Source organism: Medicago sativa, chromosome 4 (genome assembly GCF_051527215.1).
Source record: "Medicago sativa cultivar Bolivia chromosome 4, Bolivia_mono, whole genome shotgun sequence".
In the NCBI taxonomy this organism is placed as follows: domain Eukaryota; kingdom Viridiplantae; phylum Streptophyta; class Magnoliopsida; order Fabales; family Fabaceae; genus Medicago; species Medicago sativa.
This window is the reverse complement of record NC_140752.1, coordinates 91,089,523-91,106,226: the sequence shown is the minus strand read 5'-3', so window position 1 is coordinate 91,106,226 and position 16,704 is coordinate 91,089,523. Positions and strand designations below refer to the sequence as shown.

Sequence of the window (16,704 nt, the reverse complement as noted above, 5' to 3'; positions counted from 1 at the left end):
TCAAAATCACACCAATACAAACTATGATGTGTGGAGCAAAGGAAAGTAGCAACCAATATCAAAGTAAACACAAGCAATAACAACAATAACAGCACCTAGATCTAATCTAGGAATCAAAGTGAAAAGCACAAAACCACAAGCAAAAGATAAAGGGAGAAGAGAAACAAAACACACCAAGAAATGTTTACCCAGTTCGGTCCAACTTGACCTACTCTGGGGGAGAGATTGATCTCTCCAATCCACTATCAATGAGTTCTTACAAAAGGATACAAATGGGTTACAAGAAATTAGCTTAAACAAGCTCACAAAGAACAACCCTAATTTCTACCCATTTTTCCCAATCTCACAAATGAACAAGACACTCAATGATTTTCACTAACTCAAGGTGTTTACAATGTTTTCCCAACCCAAGAGAACTCTAATCAAAGACCCTCAACCCTAAAGTTACCTCCTTTGATTTCCCAAGTTTTCTTCTCTTGAAGTTCTCTCTCTTCCTCTTTTCAAAAATGAGCTGAAACACTTAAATAGTACACAGTGTCAGACAAAAATCGCGCCGCGCCTGTGAAAATCGCGCCACGGTTGAAGCGTATGACCCAAGGTACGACATCCTTATCCACAAATCGCGTCACGCCTGCACAAATTGCGCCACGATTTGCTTTCAGCAGAAACCACCCATTCTGCCAAGAAAAAATCGCGCCACGCCTCCCAAAATCGCGGCACGATTTTGGGTTTCACAGCATCATAATTTGAAGTCAAATTCAACATGACCGATGTTATTTGGGATACCTGTTAACCTGCCACAGCCAGAACAATCAAGCAGGGATAGATGATTTAGATTAACAATGCCGTTTGGAAGCGACACCAGATTACTGCACAATTTAAGGCGCAAGGTTTGAAGCCCAACCAAATACTCAAATGCTGAAGGCATATCTTTAATTGCTGTTTTTGTTAAGGTACTAAGCATTGAGCAACCATGTAAATCGAGTTTTGTAAGCTTCAATTTGAAAATGCTGCTTGGAAAAGTTTCAAGTGATTCGCAGTAGGTAAGGTCTAACTTGAAGAGTTTGCTGAGACTTCCAATGGAAGATGGAATTGTCTCAAGTCTTGTGCACATTTGCAAACTCAACTCTTCAAGCCTGACCAAATGGTGCAAGGATGAAGGTAATTCTTTTATTGTTGTTTTGTCTAAGATGAGCACTGTTAGATTTTCCATAGTCTCCTCGATTTCAGGTAACTCCTCCAAATTCAAACAACCACCAAGATAAAGTCTTCTCAGAGAATTCAAATTGAAAAGTTCAGCTGGTAGGCATGTAAGAGATTCACAATTAGAGATATCTAACCAACAAAGCTCGTTGATACTTGTATACAACGAGGGCATGGTATTTATCATCACTTTCATGTTTAGCAAGCATATATTGTCCGATGGTTCTTCTTTTTCGTATCTGTCAGCATCAGCAATGGGGTTAAAGGCAAAAGTGTGTGAAGAATATTCTCCAATCTCATAACCCCCTGCATCTGCGAACGATTCCATATCACACGACAGTATTACTACTTTATCTTTATCTTCAAAGTTACCTATTGCTTCCCAGTCCCAGAATCCATTAAAATGCGAACAACTGTATGATTGAACCGCATCAGTTCTACAGCTTATTAAAAGTGTTTCAAGGTTGCGACAACCATGGAGAACAACTAATCCAGAAGATGTTGATAGAATGTTACTAGGAAGACTTAAACTCCTAAGCTTGACACAACCATTTAAACATAAACAGTTAAGGTTGCTTAGGAAGCCCGAGGAGTAAACTTGCACCAACTTTACACAATAACTAAGAATTATTTCTTCAATATTTGGGGACATAGAGAGGTCTGGTAGTCCCATCAGCCTCCGAGAATAACTAAGGTTGAGCCTTTTCAAATTTGGTAAAGCCTAGAACAAGAAGTAAACGATTAACAAAAATTAAATGAACTTGATATTATTTATGAGGTGAATATGTACTATTCCATTTGTTAAATCTTGAAAGAAAGAAAAAGAAAATGATTTCATTTTTCTTGTGTGATTCAATCATACACCGATAAGATTAGAAGTTATAGACTTCTTATCTCTCAAAGGCAAAGCAAACAACATAAAACTTGAAATGAATTACCTGATCTCCCTCCCAAAGTTGTTCAAGACGGCTATGAGGCATATCAAGTTTAACAAGATTTTCTGGGCAAAAGTCCAAGTGCAAAGATCTTTGAGGAAAGCTATCCCAACGAAGAAATTTTAAATCATCCGGGAGAATCTTAAGAAATGCAGGAAGGATCACATTTGAGTTTATCTGAGAGGGAGAAGAAGGATTATAGAACTGGATGATTCTAAGATTATGCATCTTCTTGAAAGTTTCAACATGTAGTTCAATTTTCTTTATTTTGCACATGTCCAGGAATATGCACTGGATTGCATCTGTTCCCTAAAAGCGAACATACAAAATTACAACAAGGAAAAAAAAATTGGAAAAAAAAATTTCTAAGCAATTTGCAATGTGTTGTAAAGTAAATTTCCTTGAGACTGAATTAGCTTTCAAGTGGGATTTAATGGACAGAAGAACATACCTTGTTCTTTCTTAAAACTTCATAAATATCGTTAGGCTTCCATAATCGACTACGTTTTCCAGGGTCATTAACACATTCTTGACGAACAATTGCATGTCCTATTTCCTGTATTAGATCATGCACCACAATTCTACCTTCTGAAATAGATATAAGACACCTATCTTTGAGAATGTCCATTCCAATGTGAGCAGAGAAACCACAAGAATCCAATGTTTGTGCTACAACATTCTCCAAGTGTCCTCTATAGAAACAAGCTATGTCAAGAAATATATCCTTTTGTTCGTCGTCAAGTTCATCATAACTTAACTTCAACACTTTGAAAGTTTTAAGATCAGGAAGCTTTTTGAGCTTTTGCAACTCACTTTCCCATGCTTCCTTTGTTCTGCCATGAAGCAATAATAATCCCAAAAGAGCTAATGGGATTCCTTTAGCATAATTTAATACCTTTTCTGATAGTTTTGTTTAAAAGCACTTAAACAGAAGAGTTGTAGAGAATCTTGAAAATCCATCTCCCTAACTTCATATATTTCATCAGCATTGGCATTCTGAAGCACTTGCTTGTCTCTACTAGTCACAATGATTCTACTCCCCAGGCCAAAGTTACTACAACCAATTAAACCTTCAAGTTGATCTGAATCGTTCACATCATCTAGAACAAGGATAACCTTTGCTCGTCGAAGCCTTGGAACGTATGAAAAATTTAATTCAGAGGATGTAATGTCTTCTTCTAGAAGTTGTGATAAGTATTTTCTGTGTACATGGCCTAGTCCAGCTCTCTCTATTTCTTGTTGAGCATTTAGAATGATGCTTTTGGAAGTGAACTGAGTTGAGAGTTTATGATAGATTGCATTGGCAATTGTTGTTTTGCCTATCCCTCCCATGCCCCATATTCCTATGATTCGAACAGACGCCGACTCAAGGAGCAACAAGGATTGGATTTTTTTCGATATGTTTTTCAATTCCTATCATTCCTTCATAATCGCTTAAGACACGATGATTCAATTTTCTCAAAATATCTTTCACAATTTCTGTAACAAGTGTGTGTTCAGGTCTGGCACATAATAAAAAACAGTACAACATTAGTCTTCTCATAACAAATAACCGAAAGGAAAACAAGGAGTTAATAAGAAAAAGCACCATTATAGATTCACACATATATTACTAGGTACACCCTCTATATACAGGGTCTTTCTATAAAACTATTTGTCCATTTTCATAAGACAATCTCATGATACTTCATTCATTTCAAATCAAGTGTCATTCAAGATTTTTCATCCCAATTAGGGTTGGAAATGAATCGAGTTGAGTCAAACTCGTTTAAACTCGATTCCATAAGAATTGGCTCAACTCAAAACTCATATTCGAGTTTGACTCGTTTAAAGTTCACGAACAACTTGAATCAAACAAGTCAAACTATATCAAGTTTAGCCAATTTAGTTAACGAACTTATTAAAATTATGATGGATTTGAGTAAATCATAGATGATATTTCATGTAAATAACAAAACCACCTTTGAATCCCACCCGGAGTATTAATGTCAAGTGCATGTAAAGAAAATAGTGACTGACCTGGTTACTTGTGAATCCCAGCCTGAGAGTCCAGCTACTTGGTTTAAAGCAGCCTTCCACCCGTCCACTCTGCCGCTATATCGTTGTTGATGCTTAACAAAAGCTTCTGCATAGCTCTGTATCTGATACCTTACAGTTGACGGATCCACCTTATAGAAGACCGGTATCGCTTCCCTTCTGTATCTCTCCTTACATTCCAGTATCTTTGTGAGTTCATCCAAGCACCATGTGGAAGAAGCATACTTTTCTGATAAAATGACAACATAAATTGTTGATTCTTCTATTGCTTTGTCTAGTGCTGCTGAAATTTCTTCGCCTCTGCCAAGTCTATAATCTATAAATGTTTCAATATTTTTTCTACGCAATTCTGAATAAAGATGACTCGTGAAGTTGTCACGAGTATCCTCTCCTCTGAAGCTGAGGAACACATCATGCTTTGTAGTTGTTGGATGAGACATTAGCAATAGCAGAAATTTTCTTACACCCAACAATGGAAGAGACCAAATTTCTTTATTGCCTCTTGCTTGTTTTGTGCATTTTGCCTTTGGCATGAACGTTTATATATACTTACTTGGTTAGTGCCGAAACTTCCATGTTTGTTCTCATCCTCTGGTTGACTTTGCATCAGTTGCATCATTCAAAAAAATGACGCAAAGCTAGAGTGGTGTGCCACTTATACATATATATATAACTTTGAAACTTGTAAATGGAGTCGAGGTGGGGGAAAAATACAATTTTTATAGAGAAATTCAAACATTGATGCGAAGAACTTTTCAATGCTTCGAGTTGTATTGTATGTGTTGTATATTAATTTTTATCTTAACTTGTGATGAAAGTAAACTTGATTACCTTTTTCAGCATTTCCTTTTGCTTAATCTGTTTTTAGTTCTCTCTTTCTTCTTCTTGATCCTTCAATAAGGGGTGATTTTGTGTATATTTTTTTTATAAGAAATCAACCTCTCTGCATCTATTTTTCTTCTTGTTAATCTAAATAAATTATTTTCACATTTATAAAGTTTTTTAACGTGACTTTGTCGTTTCAGTGTGTCGTTGTTTTGTTTATTTTTTTTATAAGAAATCACCCTCTCTACATCTATTTTTCTACCCTGTTAATATGAATAAGTGATTTTCACATATATCAAGTTTTTTTACGTGACTTTGTTGTCTGAGTGTGTCGTTGTTTTATTTGTTGTTTCATCTTATTTGGTTCATAATGACTGACTAGGTCGTCAACATTGCAGATTTAAGGAATGAGTATCTTTTCAATTTGATTTTGTCAAAATATCGGTATTATTTTATCATACTTCATCTTCCCTAACTTTCACAAAGTTGCGATTTTGGCCCCCTAAGAAAAAAAACTACAAAACCGCCCCCTAAGTTTTGCAACTGTAGCTGTTTTGGCCCCCCAAAGCAAAAAAAAAAAATAGCATGTGGCACCTCACTTAGAGCATCCACAATGGGAGAGTGTTAAACATTTAAGACCTGGTACCTAATAGGTACTCCCATTGTGGAAAAAAAAAATTAAGGGTCTTAAAAGATGCAAGTTCTAAATTAAGACCTCATTCTTAAATAGGCCCACATCACCTTTTTATTAAAATAATAATTTTCATGTTCAATTTAATAGTATAAAATAGATAGTGTATTAAATAAATAATATTGGTGGGACCCAATTAGACCTTTTGTTAGAGAGTATCTATTGGAGTGGTTGAGTACTTATTAGGTACTATTATTAAAAATTATTAAAAAGTGATGTGTCAATGTGGGACCCATTTAAGACCTCAAAGATGAGAGTCTCCATTGTGGATGCTCTTAGGGTGCCACCTCAGCGTAGATTGAGTCAAAATTGGTTTTGGGGGCTAAAACTGCCATAGGTGCAAAAATTATTAGGGGGCTGTTTTGTAGTTTTTTTTCTTAGGGGGCCAAAATCGCAACTTTAGGAAAGTTAGGGGGTTAAAACTGCTATTAAGCCATCAATTTATCTCAAATGTGTTTGATTATTACTAAATTATCATTTATGTATAAATATATTTAATGATAACTTTTCATTATTAATAAATGATGAATATTTGCATAACTATAAATATGTACGAATATGATTCGTTTTCTAACTCCTACTTGTTGCTTTAGATGGATTATTAGTTGGCATTTCAATTTCAAGAGATTCTAAACCATCAACTTGTTATTTTTAAAAATTCACCAACTTGTTTTATATAATCTATCTATTCTCTAATTATGAAACTTAATGTCTACCAAAAATACAATTTTACCCCTTCTTAATTTGTTGACACGTCATCAAAATTATATCCTTTTGTGTCTTTTGCTTCAACCACCCGCTATTTTTTCTCTTTTAAAAACAAATTAAAACAAACTCATTCGATAAAACACACTAACTTAATCTTTTTTTAAATAACAAACAAACTTAATCTTTTATATAAATAACAAACAAACTTAATCTTTTATTTTCTAATTATCTGTTCTCTAATTATGAAACTTAATGTGTAACAAAAATACAATCTTACCCCTTCTTGATTTTTTGAGTCGTCATCAAAATTATATCGTTGTGTCTTTTGCTTCAACCCCCCCCTATATTTTCTCTCTTAAAAACACATTAAAACAAACACACTTGATAAAACACTCTAACTTAATCTTTTTTTAAAGAAGAAACAAACTTAATCTTAATCCCAATCAAAATAAATTTTTCTATAATTCAACTTCTAAATATCTGAAGAGTTAAAAACAATTTACAATCTATTATCTTTCTCTAATTATTAAAGTTAATCTTTCTCTAATTATTAAAGTTGTTGTAATTTTGTAACAAAAAATCCATTTTTTTTATAGTTGTAACCAAACAAATTAAATTATTTAAAACATGTGATTTTAATTACAATATTTTTACATCTAAATTTATTTAATTATATCCAATTGAATGATCACAAATAACATAATTTGGGAGAGTTATAAAATCTTTCTCATTTATAAATTATACACGGGTTTTTTTTCTTTTTTTTTTAGGGAAAATTATACATGGGGTTAGTATTTATTATGAGAAATACAACTACTTTACATAAAATTACACATCTTCAAGATTACTTCTTATGTATAAATGATTTTCATATGTTTTTTTGTTTATCTTAATGTCATATTATAAAATTATTATTTTTAATCTTTACTCATTATTAATCATTATATCCTTTTAAAGAATGACTATAAAAAAAACACAAGACAAACGTTACTCTCTAATTACTTAGACATTCACTAATATTGTTGTACAAATCATACATGGGACAACAATCGGTCACATATTAATGTTTAATTGATTTTTTTTTTATGTATTGTATCTAAGCATGACAACAAAACTCATTCCCGCGAATATCTATCCGAACCAAACTCAATTTGACGGTTTCTTCCGCTTTGACTTGGTTTGGATTTTCCCCGATTTAAAAATACAGGTATGGGATGAGTAACGGGGATATAGGTATACCCACCCCGAACTCATACCCAAATTAAACTCGTCCCGAATGTAGAAAATCATTTTATTGCCCCTTTTATATAAAAAGAAACTCGAACCACAAATCATTTCAGTCACACAATCAGAGTCTTATAGTCTATCAGATGACACCTACTTCTCAGAGTTCTCTCTATTCTCCATCACCATAGCCATGATCTATTGTCGTCATTTCTTTGCAGGATAATGCATTGTAACATTGCGTCTGAGGCAGAAAAATACTTCTATTTTATTAATAAAAATAAAATATCCACTACGGGGATGGGGCGGGGATACCCGAACGCGTCAGAGACGGGGATGAGATTCGATTTCTTATCTCCATTGGATATGGGTAGGGTAGCGGATAAGTATATGATAGTAGGTATGGGGACGGGGAAGGTAAAACTTGTCCCCATCCGCCCCATTACCATGCCTAATTGTATCTTCTAAATAATATTGGGAGTAACTATAATATACTAATTATAATTTGATATAAGAATCTTACACAATACACATATTTATTGTTTATAAATTCATATAAAAATAAAAAAATGCTAAAAAAATTATAAATACTTTTCAATGATATATAAAAATCACGGGGCTTATTAACGTTCCCGTCATCATTATTGAGATTTTATTATTTATAATATTTTCACATATTTTTTGTCTACCACTTTATAATATTTAATAACAATTATTTCAATATTTTTTATTATTATCTTCATCTTTATCATTAATTTTATTTCTCAATGTAAATAATATTGTAAATGCATTTTGGACACATAAATCGCGATTTAAGGACCAGCCTGTGCGGAGCACGGGCCCCGTGCTTAGCACGGGTCTGTTGCTAGTTTTAGTTATATTCACATCACATAAATCGACACAATTGCACATGGGTTAGCAAGATTTTTGCTAGTAAACAAATACCAGTTGCCAATTTAAAATTTTACGTGCGGTATGTCGTACAAGATTTCGATCCAATTAAAGATTGTCACTAAAGAAAATAAAACCATGATGTATATGGATGTAGAGATCATTTAGCCATGCCATCATGACCCATGCATCACATCAACAGCTTGTATTGAGGCAATAAGCAAATACCGTTGACCGTCCAAAGCCATCTCCGGTCCAATCTCCGATATGCATACAGAGTGGTAAACGGAACAGTTTGTAATCATTTAAAGGAAGATGAAGGCAGAGACGTTGACATTGGTGCTGGTGAATCTTGCAAGTATTATGCAGAGAGCTGATGAGTCATTGCTGCCAGGAGTATACAAAGAAGTTGGTGCTGAACTTAACGCTGATCCAACTGCGTTAGGTTCCCTCACTCTTTTCCGATCCCTTGTTCAATCATTCTGTTACCCTCTGGCTGCTTACCTCGCCACGCGACACAATCGTGCACATGTTATTGCTCTAGGTGCTTTTCTTTGGGCTGCTGCCACATTCCTCGTCGCCATCTCCTCCACCTTCTTACAGGTTCTTATTTACCTCTCCTTTTGACTTGTTTCAACATATCTGTACTTGTTTGGCCACATGAAATTTTGGTTCAAGTCAACTTTTATTTTGCCTAGACTTGGTAGTACTAAATGAAATTTTGGACCCCCTGTCCCAGCTGTCCATGGGGACAGTTAGTGTAGAAGTTGTTGGGACGTTAAATCTAAACTCTTGAAGAAAAAAAATGTTATTAACCAGTGAGAGCTAATAGTGAATGACATTATTAATCTATGTATTTGGTAAGTATAGTGAATGGCATTGTTCATCAATAAATGATTATAGTTTTGCATAAATATGATTAGGTGGCAATTTCAAGAGGTTTAAATGGCATTGGACTAGCCATTGTAATTCCAGCAATTCAGTCTCTAGTTGCTGACTCCACCATTGATAGCAACCGTGGTGTGGCATTTGGGTGGCTACAACTAACAGGAAACCTTGGAAGTATTATTGGTGGTCTTTTCTCAGTACTACTAGCCTCAACATCAATCTTTGGTATATCTGGTTGGAGAATAGCTTTTCATCTGGTTGCATTGATTAGTGTTATAGTTGGTATATTGGTACGCATCTACGCTAATGATCCACACTTTCCAAAAAATGACAACAGTTATCAAACTTCAAACCAGTCCTTTTATTCTGAAATAAAAGATTTAATAAAAGAAGCAAAAGCGGTTATAAAAATTCCATCATTTCAAATAATTGTGGCTCAGGGAGTTTTCGGATCATTCCCATGGTCAGGTTTGTCATTTGCCACTCTTTGGTTAGAACTAATAGGCTTCTCACATGGTACAACAGCAATTCTTTGGACCTTCTTTATAGTTTCTGCTTCATTTGGGTCTTTGTTTGGAGGATGGTTCGGAGATTACTTATCCCTAAGGTTACCAAACACTGGGAGAATAATGTTATCACAAATAAGTGCCGGTTCAGCTGTTCCTTTAGCAGCCGTTCTGCTGTTAATGCTGCCTGATGATCCATCCACAGCCTTCGTGCATGGTCTGGTTTTAGTTATCATGGGATTTGCTACATCCTGGAATGCTCCGGCAACTAACAAGTATGTACTAAGTTTATATTAGCACCTTTATTAATTTTCTAGCATATATATTGAGAAAAGTTTCTAGTGTATTTTATGTGTCAATTTTGTATATATCCTAAAAGGAAAATCTAAAATGGTAACTTCTTAGGTACCTAACTATATATAGTAACTCAAACTAACAACTACTGAACATTGAGTCATTGACCGTTTGCAAGTCATTAATATTTTTTCAAAATTTAACTATTTGGACAGTCCAATATTTGCAGAAATAGTTCCTGAGAAGTCTCGGACAGCTATATATGCTTTGGATCAATCTTTCGAGTCTATATTGCAATCATTTGCTCCTCCTGTTGTTGGATTATTGGCACAAAATGTTTTTGGCTATAGACCAGTTCCAAAAGGATCTTCTGATTCCGTTGAAATCGAAACAGATAGGGAAAATGCAGCATCACTCGCCAAGGCGATCTGTATTGTTTTTGTAATTCCTTTGACACTTTGTGTCTGCATCTACTCATTCCTTTACTGCACATACCCGAGAGACAGAGATCGAGCAAGAATGGTTGCATTAGAGGAATCAGAAATGCAGCAACTAGAGGTGGAAGATTGCACAAGAGAAAAAGAAGAATATTGTGAAATTCATGTTTTAGAACCAAATGAACTGAATGGTAAAGAAATTAGCAAGATTGATGATGATTTAGATTATCCAAGGGAAGAGAACATAGAGTTAGATGATAATGACGAGAAAGTTTTGTTGTCCCGGTAGTTCACATATGCAAGGAATTGTGGAGCCTTATTTGACAAAATGATAGCTCCATTTAGATAGACAAAGATACATCATGTTATGGCTTTTTAGATGGTATTATGCCCTTATTTTGGTGTATTATTAAAAAATAATTAGTGATTATGATTTATGATATGGTAAACGGTTTATATATATATATATTGTTGTATATTTTTAATTATTATATTTCAAAAGTTAAACAAAACCAAGTCTATCCAAAATTCTGTTTTCACGTTTTTATTAGTTCCGAAATTAGCTACTTAGTCAAAAGCCTTGCATATATTTCTCAATTGAAAAACGGTTTTATCATGTGGCTATTTTTATGGAACATGTGGCACTAATTATATGCCTTTGACTTTGTCCATAATTGGTGGTTAATCAATTTTGTTTTTACCCACGTAACACAACCATCTATATACATAATAAAAAAACATATCAACCTGCACATACTACACAAGCATAAACTGTCTCACTTCATATTTACTGTACACAATTATTTTCTTTCATTCAAAATATTGAATTTCTGGGTTACATCTCCTGATATCTTTGAGATAAATTTGAGTTGTTCTGTCACCTCCGGTTATGATTCATAACGGGGAAGAACTGTTGCATCCTGGGAGGATATGCGCTTATGAGGCGGATCAAATCCTCAAGGACAGTGACTATGTCACGCCTCAGGTTACTTAAGAGTGTGTTGTTTTGCAGGTTTCCTCTAATTTTGACTTGTGAAGATTTTGATGGAGCTGTGTCGACAACCAAATTCGATAAGTTTCACTTGTTCTCTAATTTAATTTTAGTTGTAATTGTTTGTTATTATTACTTGAGATGATTCTACCTTATTATTTTACAACATTCTTGAGGATTTTATCATTTAAGAATCATCTTCATCAAAACTTTTCAAAACCCTAATATTTTGACATCGTTCCTTTACCATTCATCTTTGTTTCAATCCTTTAGCTACTGCACAATATTTTAATTTCAAAACATTTATTACTGTTCATTGAATTATTCATATTTGATTCCAATTCATATTTATATTGTCGATTTATTATTATTATTTATATTTGATTCCATATCATTACTATTATTCCTTTTATTTCAATTCCCTTTGCATTTATATTTCTACTACTTCTGCCAATTATTTTTGATTCCTTTCCTGGAAATTATATGCTTACTGTCCTGGCTCTTCACCTTGGAATTAAACTTCCATAGTTTGAAAAGATTACCACTGCTGTCACATATAAATTGCTGGCCGTGGCAGCTCTTGCTTTTCTTTAATTAAAGTTGTCATCTGAATACAGGGTTTCCACTTCAAGTTGCTATGCGACATCTGTGAATGGAGGAACATATAATAAATTGGCTGAAATTAAGCGTGTCAAAGAGAAGATCGCAGTTTGTGTTAACAGGTGAAATTGCAGAGAATTTAATTTTGATCGTGATATTTGTTGAAATGAAATCCTGTGTTCAATTGATAAAGCATGATGCGATGGAAATCTGTGTAAGTTTTGAATTATTCTCCCTTTCAAGTCATCGACATAGAGGTCAGTTACATGCTCTAAACTCTCAACGCTCAAATACTGCTTTTGTGTTGAGAAACTATAAGTGTATGCTGAAATTGTTTGTGTGATGGTTATGATTATGAACTTTTGATATGATTCTACATACGTCAATTTAATGAAATTTTATCTAGTTCTCATGATAATATATATAATATACAGAGTGGGGAATTTGCTTTTAAGATGATTTTTGTATGTGTCGGAATGTCAAACTATTATTTTAAGTTATGTCTCTGGAGTTGGTCTAATTAGATTTTTATAGTTGATAATAAAGCTTTGGTTCGATGCTATTTAATTTGATGATATGAAACTTTGTGCTACTGACTTATTTGAGTTAAGTTGGATTATTATTTGACTTCAATAAATGAGTTAGTTGATGTTATAGTTATGAAAATATTATACTTTATATTCATTGATGAATATTTGAAATGACTTTGACACCGTATATGAGTTTGCTTGAAAAATGAAAGTAGTGATGGCTTATTTGAGGAGTTAAATTTATGAGTAATTAGTTTGGAATATGGAGTTAAATTGATGAGAATTACTTATGATGTGCTAACACATGTTTAAAGAAATAAAGTTATAAAAGCCGATCTGAATTAAGGCATAAGAGAATTAAGTGTGGTTTGTGGTATACAATCATCAAGATGTGCGATAGTATAATACTATCTTTTATAAAATTTCTTAGTAAGTTTAAATATTTTGAAATTAAAGTGTTGAGTATATTTCATGATTTTAATTCTACTTGATTAAATAAAATTGAGTTGACATTGTCACTTGAAAATTATTCAAGTAAATGAATAAACATTCATTTATGTTACCTAATGTGGGGGTGTTGTCGCTTGAAAGTCTTTCGAGTAGACCTGTGTGATAAATATAATCATAGATTTAATTTGTCCTTTGTAGAGATGTTGTCGCTTAGAAGTTATCTAAGTAGACCTGGTGAAATATATTATATAAGTCAATTTGACAATATATGATATATTATTTAAAAATGGATAAATCATTGTACTCAAGTAATACAATAGGGTTAATTGGATATGAATCCAATGAGAATAAATCTATAAGTAGATTTATCTTATTGATGAATATGGTGTCGCTTAATAGACAGCTAAGCAGACTTGTATAAATCTATTGTTTAACCAAGTTTATTTTCATAGACTTGATGAAATATGAGATTGATTGACTTAGAGACGTCTTAGTCAATATTCATTGATGAAAGAAATGTGTGTCTTCATCATTGTGTGTAAAGTACGTACTAATAAAGCCCCTGGGATGAAATAAATCTTTAAGCATCGAGGGGATTGAGACTTAAGCCAATCGAAATTGACATGTGATAGGAACCCAACCTTTGTGATTGGAGATCCCATGAAGAAGGTTCAATGTGGTAAGAACAAGTCACATGTTAGTTCTGCTAGCGCTAAATTTAATCCCAGTCTCTTTCCTATGGTGTATTTGAGTAAGTGCTAGACACTGCAATATTAAGAGGATAAGCTATAATGCTTTCAACGATTATCATATCCCTTATGGGTGGTGTATGACTTGCAACATATACTTGATGAAATCGCCTATATGAGTGTCAAGTGGGGCCGCTTGCATGAGATTTTGGCAAAATCTCTAGAGCACTCATGAATACCAGGCACGCGCATGGCCTATTAGCGCACAACCGCGTAACAACAAGAATTGTGGGGGTGTAATGTGATTGTGAGACCTCTAACATACAACAAGTGTCTTGGGTTCCATAGCTTGCTAAACCAAATCACTGTGTGTTAAGTCTTATTAGTCTAGGACGGGTTCCATAGCTTGTTATACAGTTCCGATGCATTACATCTACGATGTTTACTCAATAAAAAAAAAAAAACTCTTTTTAACTTTTTATTTTAACTTTTGAAATATGTGGGGGATTGTTGTATATTTTTAATTATTATATTTCAAAAGTTAAACAAAACCAAGTCTATCCAAAATTCTGTTTTCACGTTTTTATTAGTTCCGAAATTAGCTACTTAGTCAAAAGCCTTGCATATATTTCTCAATTGAAAAACGGTTTTATCATGTGGCTATTTTTATGGAACATGTGGCACTAATTATATGCCTTTGACTTTGTCCATAATTGGTGGTTAATCAATTTTGTTTTTACCCACGTAACACAACCATCTATATACATAATAAAAAAACATATCAACCTGCACATACTACACAAGCATAAACTGTCTCACTTCATATTTACTGTACACAATTATTTTCTTTCATTCAAAATATTGAATTTCTGGGTTACATCTCCTGATATCTTTGAGATAAATTTGAGTTGTTCTGTCACCTCCGGTTATGATTCATAACGGGGAAGAACTGTTGCATCCTGGGAGGATATGCGCTTATGAGGCGGATCAAATCCTCAAGGACAGTGACTATGTCACGCCTCAGGTTACTTAAGAGTGTGCTGTTTTGCAGGTTTCCTCTAATTTTGACTTGTGAAGATTTTGATGGAGCTGTGTCGACAACCAAATTCGATAAGTTTCACTTGTTCTCTAATTTAATTTTAGTTGTAATTGTTTGTTATTATTACTTGAGATGATTCTACCTTATTATTTTACAACATATATATGGGTTTTGCTAGAAGACACCTTTTTATGAAGGTGTCTTTTAGCAAGTTATTCTACAAACAAATTTTTATGAAGGTGTCTTTTAGGAAAGTTATAACTAAAAAGTGGAAATCACACCTTTAGGTGTGGCTTGCTAAAAGACACATTCATAGGTGGATATATATATATATATATATATATATATATATATATATATATATATATATATAGGACATATCAAATGAGAGCACCCTTTATTATGAGAGGATGAGAGGGTCTTTTATCAACCATTGGATCTAAATCAATGGCTAATATCAAAACTCTTATTTTAGTGACTGCCATGCTTGATTATTTTCCCCCTAGTTTCGTTCCATTCCTAAACGTATGTCTACTCATCTTCATCCTCAGACCCATTCCCATGGATCCAGGCAATTTCTTCAATCCCCCTCTCACATAACATAACAAAGGATAACAACCGAAGACGTTTGAAACGGAAAGATCAAAAGTAGCTGAGAAAGGGAACCTTAATGATTTGAATCTCGTTTCCGAGAAGCTGAGAAGATTTGGCGACGACTCCGGTGTTCGTCGTTGGTGTTCCCATTCGTCGGAGTTCGTCATCGGAGTTCCTGTTCGCCGGAAAAAGATTTATTTCATGGTTGTGATTGATTTTGGATCTGGGTTTTGATGTTCTTGAATATTTTAACAATAAATTTTATATCGGATCTGGGTTTACGTTCTTCAAAACTATAGATTTTTTTCTTAATTTATTTATTGATTACGTGAAAATTTGACGATCTGCATAACAATTTGTGGGATTCTGTTGAGTTGGACATGGATTCACACTTGAACACCACAAACTGAAATCAATTCATGCCTTGAATTTAATTTGCCACAAACTTTTGAAACCAATTTGGATCTTATTAAAAAACATATGAATCAATCTGGATGTTTTAATTTGGAACGAAGTATTTTATTTTAATATGGAACAAACCTGTTCTTTAATTTATTGAAGAAGAAGATGGGTATGATGGAGTCATGGTGTGTGTTAACGAAAATGAAGATGAAAGTGAGAAGATGGAGAACGAATTTTGTATGATGCAGTGTACATTAAAGATTTAATCACGACCGTACATTTACATCCTATGGTTTATATTAGTTCCTCTCACCTCTCACAATAACTATTCCTCTCACTTGATACATCCCCTATATATATATATATATATATATATATATATATATATATATATATATATATATATATATAATATAGGGTGTTGTAGTTTTTTTAGGGAATATAGGGTGTTATAGTTGGTTCACCATCTGCACCACATTTTTATAAAAAATAAATAAAAAGGAAACAGTCAAACACTGAAATTTTTTAAAAAAAAAAACGGGGATTAAAACTGCATGTTGAAAAATTTATAGAGAAGCAAATATTTCCCTTTTTTTATATGAGGGTGAAAAAGAAATTTGTGTCATTTTTTAGGAACAGAAAACTTCTTTAACCCTTTATATTTTTGTTCTCTTTATTTTTTTATTCTACTAGACCATCGACCCGTGCTAACGCACGGGTCATACAAAAGAACAAATATAGGACAAATATGAAAGTAAATACTTGAATCA

General features: G+C 33.5%; 3 protein-coding genes and 1 pseudogene across 3 annotated transcripts; 1 reads left to right on the top strand and 3 right to left on the bottom strand.

Moving 5' to 3' along the window:
* Window positions 1-186: 186 nt before the first annotated feature.
* LOC146933680 (protein SUPPRESSOR OF npr1-1, CONSTITUTIVE 1-like) lies at window positions 187-4,690 on the bottom strand. Its single transcript, XM_085705471.1, has 4 exons — window positions 4,158-4,690; window positions 2,590-3,640; window positions 2,142-2,447; window positions 187-1,924 (listed from the first exon to the last, which is right to left on the bottom strand). The coding sequence occupies exons 2-4, from the start codon at window positions 2,764-2,766 to the stop codon at window positions 740-742; spliced, it is 1,668 nt and encodes a 555-aa protein (XP_085561597.1). The 5' UTR covers window positions 2,767-3,640; window positions 4,158-4,690; the 3' UTR covers window positions 187-739.
* On the bottom strand, window positions 3,027-3,470 carry LOC146933681 (disease resistance protein RUN1-like). The gene has a single exon (XM_085707849.1). It carries the CDS (start codon window positions 3,468-3,470, stop codon window positions 3,027-3,029), a length of 444 nt encoding a protein of 147 aa, XP_085563975.1.
* Window positions 3,505-4,708, bottom strand: LOC146933679 (toll/interleukin-1 receptor-like protein pseudogene; annotated as a pseudogene).
* A 3,968-nt stretch (window positions 4,709-8,676) lies between these two features.
* On the top strand, window positions 8,677-11,079 carry LOC146933678 (uncharacterized). Its single transcript, XM_085705469.1, has 3 exons — window positions 8,677-9,117; window positions 9,438-10,183; window positions 10,418-11,079. The coding sequence occupies exons 1-3, from the start codon at window positions 8,830-8,832 to the stop codon at window positions 10,926-10,928; spliced, it is 1,545 nt and encodes a 514-aa protein (XP_085561595.1). The 5' UTR covers window positions 8,677-8,829; the 3' UTR covers window positions 10,929-11,079.
* Window positions 11,080-16,704: the final 5,625 nt, after the last annotated feature.

Excerpts from the sequence above, each read along its gene's own strand:
- LOC146933680 (XM_085705471.1), bottom strand. The coding sequence starts at position 2,766 with ATGGACATTCTCAAAGATAGGTGTCTTATATCTATTTCAGAAGGTAGA. Across the intron at positions 2,448-2,589 it reads AAGTTTTAAGAAAGAACAAG|GGAACAGATGCAATCCAGTG; the intron begins GTATGTTCTTCT and ends GTTCGCTTTTAG. Across the intron at positions 1,925-2,141 it reads AACTTTGGGAGGGAGATCAG|GCTTTACCAAATTTGAAAAG; the intron begins GTAATTCATTTC and ends TTCTTGTTCTAG.
- LOC146933681 (XM_085707849.1), bottom strand. The coding sequence starts at position 3,470 with ATGGGAGGGATAGGCAAAACAACAATTGCCAATGCAATCTATCATAAA.
- LOC146933678 (XM_085705469.1), top strand. The coding sequence starts at position 8,830 with ATGAAGGCAGAGACGTTGACATTGGTGCTGGTGAATCTTGCAAGTATT. Across the intron at positions 9,118-9,437 it reads TCTCCTCCACCTTCTTACAG|GTGGCAATTTCAAGAGGTTT; the intron begins GTTCTTATTTAC and ends AAATATGATTAG. Across the intron at positions 10,184-10,417 it reads AATGCTCCGGCAACTAACAA|TCCAATATTTGCAGAAATAG; the intron begins GTATGTACTAAG and ends CTATTTGGACAG.